This window comes from Saimiri boliviensis, chromosome X (assembly GCF_048565385.1).
Source record: "Saimiri boliviensis isolate mSaiBol1 chromosome X, mSaiBol1.pri, whole genome shotgun sequence".
NCBI lineage: Eukaryota > Metazoa > Chordata > Mammalia > Primates > Cebidae > Saimiri > Saimiri boliviensis.
In genome coordinates, this window is record NC_133470.1 from 43,387,443 (window position 1) to 43,410,531 (window position 23,089).

The window sequence follows — 23,089 nt, forward strand, 5'->3', positions numbered from 1 at the left end:
TTTAGGATACAAACTAGACGTGAATAAGTGTGGGAAATTTAAAACATAACCAAATTTGAACCTCAAGTGATCAGCATTTGATGTCATACTGAGATGTCAAAATACTGTTTCTCAGAGAAACTGACTTACCTTTCTTTTCTGTTACATAGGCAATGCATGTGTATTGCAGTAAAATTCGACCCACATCTAACAAATATAAATATTTGGTGTGTGTATTTTTAAATATATTCTCACAAACCCTGTGCCATTTGCTTAGAACAGATCTGATTGTTCATATGCAATGCTTATGTCCTCAATGAGGCTATAAACTCCATGAGGAGAACTCCTTTACCATAAATCCACATGCCTCCCACCCCCACAGTTCTGTCAGTTTCTTTGGGAAGAAATGGGGGAAACTTTATAAATACTTCCTTCACTAACACCCATGCATTCATTCATTCATTCACTTAATAAACATTGCAATGAGCACCTAGCTTGGACTTGGGCCAGGTGTCGGGGATTCAAAGGTACATCCACCCCTCCCCTTTTTTTGAGACAGAGTCTCCCTCTGTCACCCAGGCTGGAGTGCAGTGGTGCAATCTTGGCTCACTGCAACCTCTGGCTCCTGGGTTCAAGCGATTCTCCTGCCTCAGCCTCCGCGAGTAGCTGGGACTACAGGCACACACCAACATGCCCGGCTAATTTTTGTATTTTCAGTAGAGATGGATTTTTGCCATGTTGGTCAGGCTGGTCTCGATCTTCTGACCTTGTGATCTGCCTGTCTTGGCCTCCCAAAGTGCTGGGATTACAGGCGTGAACCTGTAATGATATATCTCACTGCTGAATTTTCTCAATTACTATGAGAATTACATACTTTATAGTATGTCTTAAAGGGGATGCACCTTTGGGCTGAGCGCAGGTGTTCATGCCTGCAGTCCCAGCAGGCATGAACCTATGAACCAAAGTATGTAATTACTTTCTCAGGAAAGTGACAATTCGGATAGGGAAACGATACACAATTAACTATTTTACTAAGAACTTGTGCAATTTTAGAACCATATGTGAAAGTCTTAAGAAAACACAGAAGGCGGCCAGGTGCCGTGGCTCCTGCCTGCAATCCCAGCACTTTGAGAGGCTGAGGCAGGATGATCACTTGAGCCCAGACGTTCAAGATCAGCCTGGGCAACATAGCAAGACCCCATTACTACTAAAGTAATATATATCTATATATATATGGCTGGTGGTGCTTGCTTGTAGTTCCAGCTACTCAGCAGGGAGGCTGAGGCAGGAGGATGGCTTGAGCCCAGGAAGTCAAGGTTTCAAGGTTGCAGTGAGTTGATTGTGGCACTGCAGCCTGAGTGACACAGCAAGGCCCTGTCAAAGAAAGACGAAAGAAAAAGAAAGAAAGAGAAAGAGAGAGAGAGAGAGACAGAGAGAGAGAGAGAGACAGAGAGAGAGAGAAAAGGAAAGAAAGAAAGGAAGAAAGAAAGAAAAGATAAAAAGCACAGAAGAGGATTGGGAGGTTATGGGGTACAGTTATTGAGGGGGTGACCCTGGCCAGGCAATGAGGGGGTTGTAGGAAGGGTGATAAGGGGAGAAGAGGATTTAGGAATACAAATTTCAGGGTCTTTTTGTGTCCGCAGGAATTTCTGTTCCCTCACAACTTTCCTCATAAGATAAATCTAATGTTCTACTAGAGACCGTTCCCGCGCCTTGAACTTGCAAATTTATGAACCAGGGGCAAAAAAACCCGGATGCCGAGCCTGGCCTCCCACCAGCAAGAGAGCCCACCAAGTCCCAGGAGGGGCGGGGCCAAGGGCGGGCCGGGCCAGAGCTGTGGGCGGGGTTGGTCGTGCTTGCGCCGGAACCGGCCCGCCCCGCCGCTAGGGGCTGACGGAGAAGCCAGGCGTGGATTGGTGTGTGAGTACGTCGGCCTCTCTTTATAGGCCGCGCAGGACTACTCGAGACGCTTTAATTGGCTCAAGAGGCGCTGAGCGTTCATTGGCTGGGCTGGGTCGTCCGGGCGACGAAAAAGGGGAAGGGGTGCGGGGCCTGGCGGGCAAACTGAGGCTACGGACTGTTGGGTGGTTCCGTCAGGCGTTGTCGGGAGAGCTGCGGAGCCAGGTGTCCAGAGTTCACGCCACACTCCAGGAGGTGCCTGAGCGAGTGAGCCGGCCAGCGAGCCCCGCGGGTTGGGACCATGGGCTGCTTCTTCTCCAAGAGACGGAAGGCTGGCAGGGAGTCGCGGCCCGAGAACGAGGAGGAGCGGCCAAAGCAGTACAGCTGGGATCAGCGCGAGAAGGTAATGAAAGTCGTGTAGCCGCCTTCTCGGCCTCCCTGAGCCGCTCCGCCAGGGTCCTTTATGGCCCGGGACCACTGAGGGGGCCGACCCTACAGCTGCCGCACTCGGTTGAACGCGCGTAGCTGAAGTCCGGGTGCACGACTTTTTGGGACTCGGGGGCGTAAAGTACAGCGCTAGCGAGGGCGCCTGGAGGGCTGTGGAGCTCCGGAAGGAGTCTTAGAGTTTGTTGTCTTGTTAGACACACCCACCCAGGAGCTTTCTCGGGCTCCGAACCCTGCTGCCTTGCTCTGACTTCCTGTCGGAGATGATCGGTTCTAGAGAAGGAAAGAGCCGAGAACGCCCCGTATATCAAATCACCTAGTTTCACCCACTGGCAGCGCCAGGCGGGGTTTTGCCCAGTCGTCGAGTTATGTATGTGGGACTGATTCTCATCCCTTCCGGGGCTTAATGTGCTGTGGCTGTTTTCTCTTTTGTCTGCCCTCCCCGGTAAATCTCTTTGGTGCCTCATGATATATTTCACTGCTGAATTTTCTCAATTACTGAGTAGACTGTTTAATGTACGGCTTTATTCTCCCTCCGCTTCCAGTTATCCGAAAGAAATAATGACTATCGAATCAGTCTTAGAATGTGTATGAAGACTGTAAGGTGAAAATAAGCGGCATAAACCAGGTAGTATTTTCCTGCTGGTTTAAATGAATGAAAACGTCTTTATTTTCACTTTTGTATATAGCCAGAAACCAAAAAACTTTGAAAACGTCCATTAGTCTTACACAAAACACACTTGGTCATACATTTCACAATAGTTCCTCTTTCTACATTGTTCTTCATTTGTGCCTACTAAAATACTTTGATAGACTTACCAGTTATTGCTCCCAAACAAAATAAGGGATTTTTCAAATGAGTATTATGAACAGTTAACTCCTTGCTTAAGGCAACATATCTTTACCCAAGAATACTTTATAGTAAACGTAGTGATGTTTTGGAGTCACAGAACTTTCTGCATGATTTCCAATCCCCAAGAGAATGTATTCAGGTAAGCTCTGGTCTCCAAGAGTCAGACTGAAGAAATTGAAAGCTTTTTGCAGTTTTTCTCAGCCCCATCTTTCTGCCCCTACTTCTCATACACACCCTTCTTGGGTCACTCAGTACATTCTCTCTTAGTCATACTCGATAGCAGTTTTTTACAATGTAGGGGAAGAAAGTACTGTGCTGTCTGTTTCACAAGAAGATTGCACCTGCCATTTAAAGTTTCATAGGCGGTTTTTAAAAGATCACTAACAATGTTCTTTTAGCTTGAACTGTCTGCCACAGAGAAAGCTGTGTATTTTATTTTTATTTTAGTTTTTTCTTCTGAACCCAGGCTACATCTAAATTACATAAAATGCCTTTCTTTTTCATTTATAGTAGTCTTGGTTGCCTATGTATGACTCATCGTTTCACAATAAATTGTTTTACAGTTAACGTTTATTAACATAATGTTTGGGTTAGTTGGGATTTCTCATGTTAATCCTTCTTTTAGATAAGTGGGTGTGTCCTGGTTTTTTTTTTTTTCTTCTTTTGCCCATTGGCTGAGTAAATGCATTGAGAAATAAAATACTGGACACCAACATCTAAGCTTTTTCCTTACAAATGAGTGTGTAGTAAGCTTTCAATTGTAGACACCGTTTTGAGCTTACAGAGAACATTTTTTTTTTTTTTTTTTTTTTGAGAAACTACTAAGTTCTGTAGTTGTAGAGATGTAACAGATGTTACTGGATATGTGAAATAAGCTCATGCTTCTGGATGTGTGTATAATAAACGTCAAAATCTTAATCAACTCAGTGAATCAAAATGAGAATTTCTAACCAAATGAGCATTATATTCTGAAAATAACCCAATTTTAAAATCTTTTGGACTATTAAAGAGAATTACCGGCTTACGTTTTGAGACAATGTAGATACCACATTTCCCAACGTAGCTTTTTCTTTTTGGATTTTTTTTTCTTTTGGAATTACTAGGAATTCTTTCTAAGGTGCCTCATTTAAGATAGCTTGTTAAATTTTATACAGTTTAAAATATTTTTTTCTAGGACCAGGCATGGTGACTCATGCCTGTAATCCCAGCACTTTGGGAGGCCAAGGCTGGTGGCTCTCTTAAGCCCAGGAGTTCCAGACCAGCCTGGGCTACATGGCGAAACCTCATTCCTACTAAAAATGCAAAAATTAGTGGGGCATAGTGGTGCATACCTGTAGTCCCAGTTACTCAGGAGGCTGAGGTGGGAGGATCACCTAGCCCAGGACTTAGAGGCTGCAGTGAGCCATGATTGGGCCACTACACTCCAGCCTGGGCAACAGAGTGAGACTCTGAAAAAAAAAAATAATAAAATATGTTTTTCTAGTTCCTTGCCTCCCATGAGGTCAATTTGGGCTAGTGTGCAAATGTTCTGTATGACTCCAGTGATACTTTTACTGAGCATGGTCTTGTACCTTAAAAGGGACAGAATGCAAATATAGCCCAGAGAACATAAATGAGATATGATGCATGCATATTAATAGAAATGATTTGTATTAAAAGTTTAGGCTTCTGGAATGTGATCATGGATTATAGAATAGACAGTTTTAAAGTTCTATCAGACAATTACCATTCAACTTGTAAGACTTTTAAGTGTAAAAACAAAATGGGTTGCCTGAAAAACTTCCTTGCAACTTGGAAAAGGGTATTTATATTTTTCCTTAGGTTGTGTAATCAGAGTATCATTTTTTTTTTTTTTTTTTTTTTTTTTTTTTTTGATATGGAGTCTCTGTTGTTGCCCAGGCTGGAATACAGTGGCGCGATCTCAGCTCACTGCAACCTCTACCTCCCGGGTTCAAGTGATTCTCCAGCCTTAGCCTCCTGAGTAGCTGGAATTACAGGCGTGCACCACCATGCCTGGTTAATTTTTGTATATTTTTAGTAGAGACAGAGTTTCACCATGTTGGCCAGGCTGATTTTGAACTCCTGACCTCAGATGATCTGCCCACCCCAGCCTCCCAAAGTGCTGGGATTACAGGCATGAGCCATTGCGCCCAGCCTAGAGTATCTTAATTGAGGTACACCCCTTGGGTTTTGGGGTTTGAGTTGTGTAATTGGGTCAGCCTTAGGGGACTGAAGCTGAGAGAAATTGTCTCAATTAGAAAGAATATTTGGGGACTAAGCATTGTCATAGCAACTGACATACTGTAGTCAACAGTGTAAGAAGCTCATTTTCTATTGCTGCTGACTTTGAAAAAGAAGATAGTTTACTGTACAATTTCTACACTGATGTAATGAGAAATATTTTTGGATTGTAAGACTTGTGTTTACATTATTTCAAAAGAAATGTTTTTATCCTTATCTGTATGATGCCACCCATAGGTAGGCAAATTATTCAGTACATATGTACTCAAACACCAAGTAAGACTCAATTATAGGACTTATCCCTGCCCTGCAAGAGTTTACTGGCTTTCTGGAGTTAAAACAGGAAATATTTAAGTACACATGAGGTGAGGAAAAGTGGTACAGAAAAGTGGTTTTCATCTTCCAGTTATTCATGCCCATAGTCTTCCTCCTAGGTACTAGAAATGAGGATTAACTCTCTAAACAATGATGGCTTAAGTATGAAAATTGTGATTTGAGTGTAGACAACACATGTTGTATGTGTTATATTTGCCTCATGTTCAATAGAAATAATACTAAACAAAAACCTTATGCCAGAAATTCAACTATCTATTGTGTAACTTTGGGTAAAGCAGCCAATTTGTGCACTTCACATTCCTCAGCTATGTAGTAGAAGAAAGCTAAAGATTTCTCTACTGTTTAGTAAGGTTAAGGCCTGTTCTGAAGAAGAGGTTTTAGATAATAATGGTCACCTTGAGGAAAGAACTTAAACCAGAGGTTGGGCATGACAGAACTGGTTTTAATATAAGGCAGGTCATAATTCCCAGAGTTGGTCATCAGTGGAAGGGGTAGCTTTGTTGAGGACCCGATCTTCTTGTTAGTTAAAACTTTCGGACAGTTGGGGTGATCATCTGCTAGAAAGAAGTGTCTGTACTGAGTAGGAGGAGGCTAGATACTGTTTTTATCCTTCTTTTAAGTATGAAAAGTATTCTAGTTACCCATTGCTGTGTACCAAAGCACCCTAAAACTTAATGGCTTCAAATAATGGCAAATATTTTGTTCACAACTCTTTAATTTGTGTAAGGTTAAGCAGGGTGACTCTGCTCAATGTGCTATCAGCTGTGACAGTTTTCAAGATGGCTTGACCACCTAGCTGGCTGGCAAGTTGATGCTGGCTTTGGGCTGGGAGCTCAGCTGGGGCCTCCCCATGTAGCCCTGGCTTCCTCACAGTGTGATGGCAGGGTTCCAAGGGCAAGCACCCTAAGACAGACTGGCAGAAGCTGCATGATTTTTTCTAACTAGATTCTTAAGTGAATTCTTAAGTCACTTAATTTGACTTAATTTGAATGTGTCAGAAGTAATGCTGAGACTGTCACAGATGCCCACCCAGTTTCAAGAGGAGGTGACCTCTTAATGGGAGGAGTGTCAGAGAATTTGCCAGTAGGTTTTAAATCTTCTGCATAAAGTTGTTTAAAGGATATAACTAGCTCTTTGTTTGTTAACTTTAAAAATAGCTTTTTAGAGATATAATTCATATGCCATACAGTTTATCTATTTAAAGTATATAATTCATTCTAACTGTATTTTTTTTTTTCTTGAGATGGAGTCTCCCTCTGTTGCCTGGGCTGGAATGTAGTGGTATGATGTCAGCTCACTGTAACCTCTGCCTCCTGGGTTCAAGCGATTCTCCCACCCCAGCCTCCTGAGTAGCTGGGATTACAGTCACGTGCCACCATGCCCAACTAATTTTTGTATTTTTTAGTAAAGATGGGCTTTTGCCATGTTGGCCAGGCTGGTCTCGAACTCCTGGCCGCAAATGATTGGTCTGCCTCAGCCTCCCAAAGTGCTGGGATTACACTTTATTTCAGAACTAGTAACTTGCAAAATTATGATGGAGCCACCGTGCCTGACTTTTTTTTTTTTTTTTTTTTTTTTTGAGATGGAGTTTCGCTCTTGTTACCCAGGCTGGAGTGCAATGGCACGATCTCGGCTCACCGCAACCTCCGCCTCCTGGGTTCAGGCAATTCTCCTGCCTCAGCCTCCTGAGTAGCTGGGATTACAGGCACACGCCACCATGCCCAGCTAATTTTTGTATTTTTAGTAGAGACGGGGTTTCACCATGTTGACCACGATGGTCTCGATCTCTTGACCTCGTGATCCACCCGCCTCGGCCTCCCAAAGTGCTGGGATTACAGGCGTGAGCCACCGCGCCCGGCCCCGTGCCTGACTATTTAACTGTATTTTCGTACTCATTACCCAACCGCTGTTCATCCTCTCCTCCCCACTACCCACCACAGCCAACTATTGTCGATAGTAATTTATTGTGTATTTCAAAATAGCTAGAAGAGAAAACAAGGAATGTTCCCAACACAATGTTTGATGTGATGCATATCCCAGTTACCCATATGTGATCATTACAGTGTTATATGCTTGTATGAAAACATCACATGTACCCCATAAATACATAATACTATTATATATCCATAAAAATTTAAAATAAATTTAGTTTAAAAATAAAGTACGCCGGGCGCGGTGGCTCAAACCTGTAATCCCAGCACTTTGGGAGGCCGAGGCAGGTGGATCACAAGGTAGACAGATCGAGACCATCCTGGTCAACATGGTGAAACCCTGTCTCTACCAAAAATACAAAAAATTAGCTGGGCATGGTGGCACATGCCTGTAATCCCAGCTACTCAGGAGGCTGAGGCAGGAGAATTGCTTGAACCCAGGAGGCGGAGGTTGCGGTGAGCCGAGATCGCGCCATTGCACTCCAGCCTGGGTAACAAGAGCAAAACTCCGTCTCAAAAAAAATAAAAAAATAAATAAAAAATAAAAATAAAGTATATAATTCAGTATTTTTTAATAAGTTCACAGGCTTATCACCATGATCTAATTTTAGAAAATTTTCATCCCTGGAAAAAGAAACCCTGTACCCATTAGCAGTCATTCCCCATTTTCGTCTCCCCAGCCCCTGGAAAGCACAAAGGTAGTTTCTGTCTTTATTGGTGTTTCTATTTTGGATATTTCACTTCAGTGGAACCACAATATTTAGCTTTTTGTGACTGGCTTCTTTCACTTAGCATGTTTTTGATATTTGTCCATATTGTAACATATCAAGACCTTATTCCTTTATATGTGTATACCACGTTCATTTATCTATTCATCAGCTGTTGGACATTCGGGTTGTTTCTACTTTTTGTCTATTGTGGATAATGGTGCTATGAACATTTATATACAAGTTTTTGTCTGGACATGTTTTCATTTCTCTTGTGTACACATCTAGGTTTGGAATTGCTGGGTCATACAGTAACTCTGTTTAACTTTTTGAGGAACTGCTAAACTGGTTTTTAGAGTGCTTGTACCATTTATGTTTCCACCAGCAATGTGTGAGTGTTCCAATTTCTTCACCTATATAAAATTTTGATAAAGGTAAAAAGCTTAGAGAGTAAAAGTATATGGGGCTGGAATTTTAATTTGTATTCTGCACCCAACTATACCTCACTGGTAAAGTAATTTAGCTTTTAGCCTCAGTTTCCTAAGATTCTTTCCACTTCTCTAATTCTCTGAGCACCTCATGAGGGGAGGTAAGCATTGCTGGAAACATTCAGGCAAAGCTAGATGAACAAAAGAAATGTGATAGGATGTAAAATAGATTCAGATCATATTAGATGATATGGGTAATCTTTTCAATCCTAAAATTTCATAATTCTGGGCTGGGCGCAGTGGCTCATGCCTGTAATGCCTGTAATCCCAGCACTTTGGGAGGCCGAGGCGGGTGGATTATGAGGTCAGGAGATCGAGACCGTCCTGGCTAACATGGTGAAACCCCGTCTCTACTAAAAATACAAAAAATTAGCCGGGTGTGGTGGCACGCACCTGTAATCCCAGCTACTTGGGAGGCTGAGGCACGAGAATCGCTTGAACCTGGGAGGTAGAGGTTGCAGTGAGCTGAAATTGTGCCACTGCACTCCAGCTTTGGCAACAAAACAAGACTCTGTCTCAAAAAATTTTTCATAATTCTATTTTGTGGTTATATATTTCACAACATGGTAAGCTAATATAAATATAAGTACTTGAGTTTCTCAAATCATCAATAAGCAAAGCTCATAAGTAAGCTCAAGATACTGGTCTTATTATTTCTATAATTATGTGGCACTAATGTTTTCATTTGTGAAATAACCTCTCAGCTACATGACTGTCTAGCCCTGAAGCTGACTTACCAATCTTTAAATTTTAAGTATTTGTTTTAATTGAAGTGTAACTTACACACAGTAAAATTTACCCTTGTTAAGTGTATGGTTCTATGAGTTTTGACAAATAAATACAGTTGTGTAGCTGTCGCCAGTCAAGATATAAAATGGTTCCATCATCCCCCAGAAGTTCTTCCTTTGTAGTCAGTTTGCTCCTTGCAGTCAGCCTGACTCCCAGCTCCTGAAAAGTTTTCTATCCCGATAGTTTTGTCTTTTCGAGAATGTCATATATGTGGAATCATACAATACATAGCCTTTTGAGTCTGGCTTCTTTCACTTAGTATAATGCATTTAAGATTTATCCATGTTGATGTTGTTACATGTATCAGGAGTTCCTTTTTTTTGTTGTTTGGTCTTTTTTTGATACGGGGTCTCACTGTGTCACCCAGGCTGGAGTGCAGTGGCACAGTCTTGGCTCATTGCAGCCTCAACCTCCAGGGCTCAAGTGATCCTCCCATCTCAGCCTCCCAAGTAGCAGAGACAACAGGCAAGTGCCACCATGCTCAGCTAATTTTTTGTATCTTTTTGGTAGAGATGGGGTTTCGACATGTTGCCCAGGCTGGTTTCGAACTCCTGAGCTCAGGTGATCTACCTGCTTTGGCTTCCCAAAGTGCTGGAATTACAGGCATGTGCCACCATGCCAGACCGGGAGCTCCTTTTTGATTGCTGAGTAGTATTCCATTGTATGGATGTATCACAGTTTGTTTATCCATTCATCAGTTAAAGGACATTTGGGTTGTTTCCAGTTTTGGTAATTATGAATAAAGCTACCATAAATATTTGTGTACAGTTTTTTGAGTGAACATAAGTTTTCATTTCACTTGGGTAAATACCTATGAGTGGGATTGCTGATCATATGGAAATTGTCTATTAAACTTTACAAAAAACTGCCAGGTCAGTGGCTCACACCTGTAATCATAACACTTTGGGAGGCCAAGGCAAAAGGATCACTTGAGGCCAGGAGTTCAAGACCAGCCTGGGCAACATAGTGAGACCCCATCTCTACAAAGTGGATAAACATAGCCAGGCAAAGCAGCATATGCCTATAGTCCTAGCTACTTGGGAGGCTGAGACAGAAGGATCACTTGAGCCCAGGAGTTTGAAGCTGCAGTGAGCTCTGATTGCACCACTGCACTCCAGTCTGGGCAACAGAGCAAGACTCTGTCTCTATAAAATAAAAATAAGCATTTAAAAAACAAACTGCCAAACAATTTTTCAAATTTACTATGCCATTTTGCCCACCAGCAATATATGAGAAATACAGTGGCTCCACATCCTCACGTCACTTGCTTGGTATTGTCAGGTTTATTTGTTTCTTTTTAAGAGACAGGGTCTGCTCAGTCTCCTAGGTTGGACAACAGTAGCATGATCATGGCTCATTGCAGCCTGGATCTCCTGGGCTCCAGTAGTCTTCCCACATAAGCCTCCCAGGTAGCTAGGACTACACTACATGTGTCTGCTACCACACTTGGCTACTATTTATATGTTTTGTAGAGGCAGAGTCTCGCTGTGTTGCTCAGTCTGGTCTGAAACTCCTGGCATCAAGTGATCTTCCCACCTTGGCCTCCCAAAGTGCTGACATTACAGCTGTGAGCTACTGCACTTGGCCTAGCTTTTAAAAAAAATGTTTAGCCATTCTAATAGGTATGTAGTGATGTTTCATTGTAGTTTAACTTGCATTTCCCTAATGACTTGCATTTTCCTAAATGTTGAGCATTTTTCATGTATTTATTTGCCATCCATATATCTTTGGTAAAGTGTTTATTCAAATCCTCTGCCCATTTTTTATTGGGTTATTTGTTCTCTTATTGAGTTTTTCAGAGCTCTTTATATATCTTGGCTACAAGTCCTCTGTTATATGTATGTTTTGCAAATACCTTTTTCCCAGTTAATAACTTCTCTTAAGAATGTCTTTTGAAGAGCAAACATTTTCAATTTGGGTAAAAGTCCAGTTTCCATTTTTTTCTTTTATGGATTGTGTTTTTGGTTTCACATCTAGGAAATCTTATAAACCAAGATTACAAATTTTTTCTCCTCTGTTTCCTTCAAGAAGTTTTATAGTTCTTGGTTTTCTATTTAGGTTCTGTGATTCATCTTGAGTTAATTATTGTATATGTTGCAAGGTATTGATTGAAATTCTTTTTTTTTCTTTTTACATATAAATGTCCAGTTGTTCCAGTGACTATCCTTTCTCTATTGAATTGCCTTTGTAGCTTTGTCACTCTGTCTCTGTCTCTGTGTGTGTGTGTATGTATGCAGTGTGATCTATACAGATATATATATATAGAGAGAGATGTCTGTTTATGAACTCTCTATTCCATTGATTTGTGCATCTAGTAAGCAATTGTTTTTGTCTGAATATGGTTGAATATGAAGAAGCAGCCAAGAGAATGTATTTAGGAGCCAGACTGTCTATGCCTGAGATAAGCTCAAGGACTGACTAACAGTGTGTCCTTGGACAAGTTACGTAGCCTCCGTGTGCCTCAATTTTCTCAAGCATAAAACAGAGATCGTTATAGTGCACAACTCTTCTAGGGGTTTTTATGGATTGAGTGAATGATTGTAGAGCACTTAGTATGATGCCTGGTACCTATATAGTGCTTCTTTTTTTTTTCCTGTTTTTTGTTTGTTTGTTTGAGACAGAGCCTCGCTCTGTCACCCAGGCTGGAGTGCAGTGGTGCAATCTTGGCTCACTGCAACCTCTGCCTCCTCGGTTCAAGTGATTCTCATGCCTCAGCCTCCTGAGTAGCTGGGATTACAGGTGTGCACCACCATCCCTGGCTGATTTTTTTAATTTTTAGTAGAGATGAGGTTTTACCATGTTGGCCAGGCTGGTCTTGATCTCCTGACCTTGTGAGCTGCCCACCTTGGTCTCCCAAAGTTCTGGGATTACAAGCGTGAGCCACTGCGCCCAGCCCTATATAGTGCTTATTATACTCCCAAGTCTTTTTACTTCTATTCAGACTGAATTTCCATTAGGATTAACAAATCCCATTATTTTATCTCACGTTAGCATTATGGAAATTTAACTGTGGAGATGAATTTTAATGAAACATTTGTATTGCTGCTTAGTAAGAGAATACGATGTTCATTTTTGTTTTCTGTTAGGAAAATAATGCTTAACTTGGTTTAATAGCTATGGGACATTAAATTTATATCAGATGAATTACAACTCTTGAAATTTTTCTTTTTCTTTTTTTTCTGTTTGAGACAGAGTTTGGCTCTTGTCTCCTAGGCTGGAGTGTAGTGACATGATCTTGGCTCACTGTAACCTCCACCTCCCAGGTTCAAGCAATTCTCCTGCCTCAGCCTCCCATGTAGTTGGGATTACAGGCACCTGCCACCATGCCAGGCTAACGTTTGTATTTTTAGTAGAGGCAGGGTTTCCCAATGTTGGGCAGGCTGGTCTCAAACTCCTGAGGTGATCCACCTGCCTCGGCCTCCCAAAATGCTTGGATTACAGGTGTGAGACACTGCCCGGACCCTTTCTTTGATTTTTAAAGCATATCCATTACTTTTTAAGGACTGTAGTAAGAAATACAGTCTAGGCCAGGCACAGTGGCTCATGCCTGTAATCCCAGCACTTTGGGAGGCTGAGATGGACAGATTGCTTGAGTCCAGGAGTTTGAGACCTGCCTGGACAACGTGGTGAAACCCTGTCTCTACAGAAAATGCAAAACTTAGTTGTGCATGGTGGTGTACACTTGTAATGCCAGCTACTCAGGAAACTGAGGTGTGGAGGATTGCTTGAACCCTGGAAGTAGAGGCTGCAGTGAGCCATGAGTGTGCTGCTGCACTCCAATCTGAGCGACAGAGTGAGACCCTGTGTCAGAAAAACGAAACAAAGCAATCTAAACTAAACTCACTTCATAAATGGCTCTTATGAAAAAGTAATTTAAAACATGACCTTTCCATGTTTGTGATTTTAGACACTTTATTTCAGAACTAGTAACTTGCAAAATTACCATGGATTTCAGTTTCAGTTGTTTATTACTACTTTTTTTTTTTTTTTAAGTGTCAGAGTATTGCTTTGTCACCCAGGCTGGAGTGCAGTGGCACACTCATGGCTTACTGCCGCCTTGAACTCCTGGGCTCAAGTGATCCTCCTGCCTTAGCCTCCCGAGTAGCTGGGACTACAGGCATGTGCCATCATGCCCAACTAAGGTTGTTTTTTTTTCTTCCCCTTCCACCAACTCACTTCAAATAATCTGCTAGGTTTTAAAACACTTTTTTAGAGTGGGGGGTGTCGCTGTGTCTCCCAGGCCAGTCTCAAACTCCTGGCCTCACTAGGCCACTGGCCCACTCTCAAGTAGCTGGGATTACTGATGTCAGCTACTGTGCCTAGCTCCTATTACTTTTTATTTTGAAAAACGTTCAGGAATTGTTGAGAAAGTACAGAAACATAAATCATAAATTTCTCCCTGGAAGGCTGTGCTGACGATCCAAATAATTTTATCCTACACAACTATTTAGCTATAAAATCTTTAGCTATCAGATTAATTTCTCCCTATGAGCTAGGAAAACTGGAGTGTCCAGAGAAAATACTTAGGATAGTAAATTACATTTAACTCCTCAGCATTGGCAGCTGTTGTGGACTGAATGTTTGTCAGATTTATATCTTGAAGCCCTACCGGCCTACACGTGGCTGTATTTGGAGATGGGACCACTAAGGAAGTAATTAAGGTTAAGTGAGGTCCTAAAGGTAGAGTGCTGATCTGATAGGATTAGTGTCCTTATAAGAAGATTCAGTTAGCTTGCACTTGCTTCCTCCCTCTCTTTTATACAGAGGACAGGTGTGGTGATGACATAGCAAGAGGATGGCTTTTGCAGTCTAAGCAGACTAAAACAGGCTGCCATAACAAAATAGCACAGACTGGTGGCTTAAATAATGGAAGTTTATTTCTCACAGCTCTGGAGCCTGGGAAGTCCAAGATCAAGGTACCAGCAGATTTAGTGTCTGGTGAGGGCTCTCTTCCTGGCTTACAGACAACTGCCTTCTTACTGTGTCCTCACATGGCCTTTCCTCTGTGATTCATCCTTCTGCCTTACCTTCTACAGCCATTGCATTACCAGTCTGCTGATTCTCTTCCCTCAGTAGTTTTCAAATTCATCCCATCTTTTTCTTCCCTACTAACTACAGCTCTGGTTCCAGCCCTTTCTGTATGACTACAATAGTCTGTCAGATCAATTCATATTCCATGTGTTCTTATCTCATCAGAGTAATTATCCTGACATATAAATTTGCTTATTTAAATTTTTCTGTGGTTCCCTCTTGTCTGTGGATAACTTCTAAGCTTTATAATACGGTCCCTGCCTATCTCTGTAGCTTCATCTACTAGCAAGCATTCTGATAGTATGTGTAACATCAAACTACTTTCGGTTTTCCTCCCAATCCCTGAAGAATTTTACTTTGTTTCTTCCATTACTTTTGCCTGGCATGGGAAGGGAGGGTCCTTTATTCCTACCCTTTTTATCTAAGGAACTTACCCATTCTCACTTTTTGCATAACTTCCATCTCATTTCTCCTCCCAGCCCCAGGTGTCCCTTCTCTGTCCCCTCCAGAATATTCTCAGCATCTCTCATTACATGGTTAAGTTGTTTTTAGTTTAGTTTAGGTGAATGTTTACTTCTTTTATGTAAAGATCTGGTCATATTCATTTTAGTGCCTAAAACAATGTCTGGCTCATATTGGGTGTTCATATGTTGGTAGAGTAACCAAACATCCAGAAAGTAAAGGTGACTTTCAAGATCAGGTCACGTAGAGGGGACAAAACTGAGACTGGAAGACGAGTACCTCTTTTATTGCCTCATACTGCAGAACAGTGCTCCTTAGGGTACAGCATAAAACTGGATAAGTACAATATCTATTGTGCAATTACTAAGTCAATTTAAGCTCATTTGCTTATAATTAAGATGATTAAATTTTGCTTTATAAATCAAATTTTTACAAATCGTATATATGGGGGCCAATGGTGCATGAATAGTTTTGCATGAAATTCATATAGTAACAAACAGTTAAAACAGTTAGATAGGAAAGTCACAAGGAAGAAACAAAAATGGGCTTTTAGAGATCATACTTTGATAGTTAAAATTATTGTGACATTTCCCAGGCATACTGTTTAAAAGATTAATTGGGCTGGGCTTGGTGACTCACGCCTGTAATCACAGCACTTTGGGAGGCCAAGGCAGGTGGATCATGCAAGGTCAGAAGTTCAAGACCAGCCTGGCTACCATGGTGAAATCCCATCTCTGCTAAAAATACAAAATTGCTGGGCATGGTGGTCCACACCTGTAATCCCAGCTACTCAGGAGGCTGAGACAGGAGAGTTGCTTGAATCCAGGAGGCAGAGGTTGCAGTGAGCCGAGATCGCACCATTGCACTCTAGCCTGGGAGACAAGAATGAAATTCCACCTTGGAAAAAAAAAAAAAAAGACTATATGAGCTGTAGTATGGAAGATCTAAGGATGGAAATGGCCAAATTTGAAAAATTGCATTGTAGCTTAATAAATGCTTGAATCAAATTTGCGTGCAACTTACATATTGTGATTCTTGTGCCTTCAGGTTCTTCTGTTTTCCGTAGCATATTGCAGTAATCACTTGGGCTTTAGAAACTGAGACCCATATATTGATTTGCAAAAGGATAGAGAAATATATTTTGGTCTGGGTACATTCTCAATTTCAGGATTTTTTTTTTTTTTTTTTTTTTTTTTTTTTTTTTTTTTTGAGACAGAGTCTTGCTCTGTGACCCAGACTGGAGTGCAGTGGTGCGATCTAGGCTCACTGCAACCTCCACCTCCTAGTCTCAAGCTATTCTCAGCCTCCCAAGTAGCTGGGATTACAGATGTGTACCACCATGCCTGGGTAGTTTTTGTATTTTTAACAGAGGTTTTGCCATATTGGCCAGGCTGGTCTCGAACTCCTGGTCTCATCTGATCCTCCCACCTCGGCCTCCCAAAGTACTGCGATTAAAAGCATGAGTCACTATGCCTGGCCTCAGATTTTTTTAAAGACGTGTAAGTTTTAGAGCCAGGCACGGTAGCACACGCCTGTAATCCCAGCACTTTTGGAGGCCGAGATGGGCAGATTGCCTGAGCTCAGGAGTTCAAGACCAACCTGGGCAACACAGTGAAACCCCATCTCTGCTAAAATACAAGAAATTAGTGTGGTGGCCTGCACATGTAGTCCCAGCTACTCAGGAGGCTGAGGCAGGAGAATTGCAAGAACCCGGGAGGCAGAGGTTGCAGTGAGCCGAGATCATGCCACTGCACTCCAGCCTGGGTGACAGAGCAAGACTCCATCTCAAACAAAAAAAAAAGAATTAGAAGTTTTAGAAATGAGGCATCAAAAAAGAAAAAGCGACAGAAAGCTGAAATAGCAAGGTCATGATTAAGATCATTGGATACATAGGATATGAGTTGAATTTTTCATAGCCCCTTTTATTAAAATCATTTTTTATTGCATTTTAGGTTTTGGGGTACATGTGAAGAACATGCAAGATTGTTGTATAGGTACATACGTGGCAGTGTGATTTGCTGCCTTCCTCCCCTTCACCTATATCTGGCATTTCTCCCTATGCTATCTCTCCCCAACTCCCCACCTCCTGCTGGCCCTCCCCTATTTCCGCCCAACAGACCCCAGTGTTTTAAAATATATTATTGACCCTAGTACTCTACAAAGCTTAGTACATTTTTTACTTAAATAAATTCCAAATAGGCTAAAAGCCTACTGACAGTATTGACAGTAGCAATGATGATGTAGGTGTCACCTGGGTTTAGTCGTGAGAAAACTCAAACCGTAGTGTCACAGATGCTACCCTTTAGCTTTGCATGCCCAGAATACGATTTAATAACAAAGAGAGTGGATCCGTCTTCTGGGGGGGGTGTATTTTGACTAAGATCATTTAAGTTTTATATTATTATTGAGAGAAACAGTTTGTCCTGTTAATTTTCTTGTTGTGTTTCAAAGTCATTGAGACTAAGAACTTATACTTTAGCACTAAGAACTGTGCCTGGCACCCAATAGGCATTTAATTGATATTTGTTAAATAATGTTAATAATACTCAAGGTCTGTGTTTTGTTCATGCAGGTTGATCCAAAAGACTACATGTTCAGTGGACTGAAGGATGAAACAGTAGGTCGCTTACCTGGGACAGTAGCAGGACAACAGTTTCTCATTCAAGACTGTGAGAACTGTAACATCTATGTTTTTGATCACTCTGCTACAATTACCATTGATGACTGTACTAACTGCATAATTTTTCTGGGACCAGTGAAAGGCAGTGTGTTTTTCCGGAATTGCAGAGATTGCAAGTGCACATTAGCCTGCCAACAATTTCGTGTGCGTGATTGTAGAAAGCTGGAAGTCTTTTTGTGCTGTGCCACTCAACCCATCATTGAGTCATCCTCAAATATCAAATTTGGCTGTTTTCAATGGTACTATCCTGAATTAGCTTTCCAGTTCAAAGATGCAGGGCTAAGTATCTTCAACAATACATGGAGTAACATTCATGACTTTACACCTGTGTCAGGAGAACTCAACTGGAGCCTTCTTCCAGAAGATGCTGTGGTTCAGGACTATGTTCCTGTACCTACTACTGAAGAGCTCAAAGCTGTTCGTGTTTCCACAGAAGCCAATAGAAGCATTGTTCCAATATCCCGGGGTCATAGACAGAAGAGCAGCGATGAATCATGCTTAGTGGTATTATTTGCTGGTGATTATACTATTGCAAATGCCAGGAAACTAATTGACAAGGTAAGGAGAAAGAGAAAAGAAATAGTCATACACCTAGATTTAAAAATGGACCACTCTGGAATACTTACATTCTTTTCAAATTGGCTATTTGAAATATAGGCAACTGCTGGGTGTGGCAGCTCATGCCTGTAATCCCAGCACTTTGGGAGGCCAAGGCAGGTGGATCATGAGGTCAGGAGTTCAAGACCAGCCTGGCCAAGATGGTGAAACCCTGTCTCTACTAAAAATACAAAAAATTGCCGGATGTGGTGGCACACGCCTGTAATCCCAGCTACTCGGGAGGCTGAGGTGGAGAATTGCTTAAACCCGGGAGGCAGAGGTTGCAGTGAGCCAAGATTACACCACTGCACTCCAGCTTGGTGACAGAGCGAGACTGCATTTCGAAAAAAAGAAAGAAATAAGAAATACAGGCAACCCTCAAGTTATAGTCCTTTGCCTCCACCCCCTGAACCAATAGATTTGTCTGTAAGTAGATTGCTTGGGCCTTAAAATACTTTCTCAAAGAAACTTAAAAAAAAAATTCAATTCAGTAAGCATTAAGCACCTATTTTTTTTTTTTTTTTTTTTTTTTAGACAGAATTTTGCTCTTGTCATCCAGGCTGTGGAATGGTATGATCTCAGCTCTCTGCAACCTCCGCCTCCTGGGTTCAAGTGATTCTCCTGCCTCAGCCTCCCAAGTAGCTGGGATTACAGGCACGCACCACCACGCCCAGCTAATTTTTGTATTATTAGTAGAGATGGGGTTTTACCATGTTGGCCAGGCTAGTCTTGAACTGCTGACCTCAGGTGATCCGCCCGTCTCGGCCTCCCAAAGTGCTGGGATTACAGGTGTGAACCGCTGTGCCCAGCCAGCACCTGTTATGTGCTAGTTACTATTATCATATTTCACTGATGATAAGATGCCTATTTGTTTTCCAAGGTTTTGCTTATGTGGAATGCATCTTATAATTGATAGCAACTTAGAAATGACAAACTACAGTATATGCTAGAGATGAAGGTAAATACACAAAATTCTTTGCCCTTAAAGAGTTTCCATGGCCGGGCACGGTGGCTCAAGCTTGTAATCCCAGCACTTTGGGAGGCCGAGGCGGGTGGATCACGAGGTCAAGAGATCGAGACCATCCTGGTCAACATGGTGAAACCCCGTCTCTACTAAAAATACAAAAAAATAGTGTGTTGGGGGGTGGCGCATGCCTGTAATCCCAGCTACTCAGGAGGCTGAGGCAGGAGAATTGCCTGAACCCAGGAGGCGGAGGTTGCAGTGAGCCGAGATCACGCCATTGCACTCCAGCCTGGGTAACAAAAAGCGAAACTCCGTCTCAAAAAAAAAAAAAGAGTTTCCATGATTTCTGGAGAAGCTCCCAAAAGTAGTACTGCTTAGCAAAGCATGACAGTTTATAATTATTTAGTGGGGAAATTTCTTTGCTCCCAAATGTAGTACTGCTTAGTAAAGCATGACATTTTATAATTATTTAGTGGGGAAATTTCTTTGGAGTTCTAATTGGTTAGGGGGTAGAAAATGCATTTTTGGTGGCGGGGGGATGAAGTCTTGCTCTGTTGTCAGGCTGGAGTGCAGTGGTGCCATCTCAGCTCACTGCAGCCTTTATTTCCCAGGTTCAAGTGATTCTCCTGCCTCAGCCTCCCAAGTAGCTGGGACTACAGACAGGTGCCACCACACCCAGCTAATTTTTTTGAATTTTCAGTAGAGACAGGGTTTCACCATGTTAACCAGGATGCCTTCGATCTCTTGACCTTGTGATCTGCCTGCCTCAGGCCTCCCAAAGTGCCGGGATTACAGGCGTGAGCCACTGCGCCTGGCTGAAAATACATTTAGGAATAAATACCTTTGAACCCTGTTGTGACTGTGAGAGCAACCTCCACATTATGTTCCTTATTTTCCTGTACTCTATTGCCATAGAAGGGAGCTTTGTGTAGAAGAGTGAGATGGAAGCTAGGTTGGCAAAGTTTATAGGCTTATGAACAGTGGGTCTTGGTGAGCTCATGAGTAGAGAAGGTTTCTAGGGTAGCAACTTCTGCTTGAAAAATAATTGAAGATAAAGGGGTTAGGGGCTCCAGAAGCAGCAGTTCCTTTGTTGGTGGATGCTCCAGTGGGAAGGCAGCAGTAGGATATATTGATTATCCATTCATCAGGTTCCTTCAGGAGGAATCTGTTTGAATTTAAAAATCAAACTTACAGAAATGGAGAAGTGAATGGAAAAACTCATCAAGTCTCTTTTTATTTTTTTGAGAGAGAGTGTAGCTTTGTCTCCCAGGCTGGAGTGCAGTGGCAGGATCTTAGCTCACTGCAACCTCTGCCTCCCGAGTTTAAGCGATTCTCCTGCCTCGCCTTCTGGGTAGGTGGGATTATAGATGCTTGCCACCATGCCCGCTAACTTTTGTATTTTTAGTTGAGACAGGGTTTTGCCATGTTGGTCAGGCTGGTCTTAAACTCCTGACCTCAAGCAGTCTACCCGCCTTGGCCTCCCAAAGTGCTGGGATTATAGGTGTGAGCCACCACGCTCAGATGTCTCTTTTTGAATGGATTTTTTTAAAAGTTGGAACATATCAAAAGGAAAGATTTTAGGAAAATATTAAAAATGAATACCTCTTAATAGCTGTACATTCTACAATGTAGAAAACCCATGTAGAAATGTATGAAATCAAGAAAGTATATCTGAGGTGTAGTTTTTAAACCAACAGAAGCCAAAGTATAATTTTAAGACTTTTAGATTTTCTTTTTTGCTTATGCTAATGTGATAAAAACATTCTATGAATCTGGTAAGATATAGAAAAAGGTGCTTCTGGCTTTTGAGCTATCTGATCACATGTTAATTCAATATCTGAGAGGTAAATGCTTTTATTATACTCTATGGTGATTTTTTTTTTAACTACATACAGTTTTCAAAATATGTAATTATTTAGGTTAAACTCCTTTTTCGTAGGTAATGAGGAATGGACATAAATAATATTTAGCATGTTTAAAGAAAACCATCAAAACAGTGTTTCTTCTTGAGTCATCAAATGTTCTTTAACCTTTTAACCTTTAGTATCTGGTATGTGAAATGGCAGTGTTTGTGTGCCCTTGAAAAGAATATGATGAGGAAGAATGATGTCCTTTAGATGTCCTCTGGAATACAATACAAATAATCCCAGAGCGATAATAATAACTAACACTTACGTAGTAAATACTGTATGCCGGGCACTATTGTAAGGAATTTAAATTAATTAACTCAATACTCAAAACAACTCTATGAAATAAGTGCTATTATTCCCCATTTTACAGTTATGAAAAATAGACCATAAAGAGGGTAAGTACCTTGCAAAAGGTCATTCAGCTGGTAAACAGCAGAGCCATGATTCCAGTCTAGGCAGTCTGACTGTAGGCCACACCTTCACCCTTAAACATGATGCTGTTATGCTGCTTCAGTGGTAAAGGAAAGTTGCTGAATGCCTGCCTGGTGGAGTAGGAATGTGACTGAAAGCATGTGGACTCAAGGGCCTTCTGTTCTAGGGGCTATTTAAAAGGCTACAGTTATCCTATCTCATTCTGGCAGTACAGAATTAAGGAATGAAGAGAACAAACAAAAATAAAAAATAAAATGCCAAGTACATATGAAGAGGGTATCAAAATATGCTGAAAGACAGAAGACTTACATATTATATTGAGAGATTACCTTTTTTAATTAATTTATTTATTTATTTTTGAGAGATTACCTTTTTTAAAAAATGAAATGAGTTCTTAGGGAAATATGTATTAGAAACTACTGAATCTTGAGATGAAAAAAATAAAACTTGAGTCTTTCTCATGTCAAAATACAAATGTCAGGACAGCTTAGACTGAAACTGTGATTGCTAACTCTATATTTGTTAAACCACAGGAGGATCACAGAATTTTATTTCACATTGTTTTAATACATTAAATAATGAATTTTTTTGTGATAAGAAGTATAAAACTTGAGAGAGGGTAGGAAGTCCAAAAAGGCTGGGTAAAACAGAAAGTACATTCCATAGGGAGCCAAGAGAAGTTACTAAGCTTTGGTTTTCTCACCTAAAAATCAGATTCCTCGACTTCTCTTACCTACATCACAGATATGTACAGGATAAATTAAAGTAAAATAGTTTGAATTATTTAGGAGTATTTCATCATTTGAAATTGAAGTTGGTAGGTACCACTATTTTCAAGTCTTTAAAAGTAGAAGAATTTTCATGAAAAGGAGTCTCTCCAAATCTGCAGTGAAGTATTACAGTATAGTTTATTTAGGTAACAGTATTTTGAAGTAATCATCAAAATCTTATCAGTTTGTGTCTATAAAATTAGAGATGATAAACACTCTAGAAAATAGGTAGAATTGTTCCTGTTATTTTACAGTCATCTGGCAGTGATGTCCATGTAATTCTCTACAATTTTTAAATATGGGTTTTTTTGTTTTTTTGTTTGTTTGTTTTGGAGGCAGCATTGAATGAGGGTTCTGAAATAGGATTTGAGTTTGATCAAATTTAATGGAATGGTATGGAATAACTTAGCCACAGGATGAAATACTATCGGCCATTAAAACTGATTTCATGTAGAAAATGTCACAAGTAAGTGAAAATGTGTAGAATGTTATGTAAGTAACATTCTTTTTTAAAGTAGGTAAGTCTGGAAAGTTATAGATACTAAAATGTTAACAGTCATGCTTATTCTTAGGCAG

The 23,089-nt window shown here is 41.1% G+C and overlaps 1 protein-coding gene across 1 annotated transcript in view; it reads left to right on the top strand.

Annotated features, from left to right (window-relative positions):
- The first annotated feature begins 1,990 nt into the window (after positions 1–1,990).
- The window catches only part of RP2 (RP2 activator of ARL3 GTPase), a 49,192-nt gene continuing 28,093 nt past the window's right edge, over positions 1,991–23,089 (top strand). The window contains exons 1-2 of the mRNA XM_010350157.2: positions 1,991–2,281; positions 17,733–18,398. Of these exons, the coding sequence (XP_010348459.1) occupies positions 2,180–2,281; positions 17,733–18,398 (768 nt within the window). The 5' untranslated portion in view covers positions 1,991–2,179. The remainder of the gene's footprint in view (positions 2,282–17,732; positions 18,399–23,089) is intronic.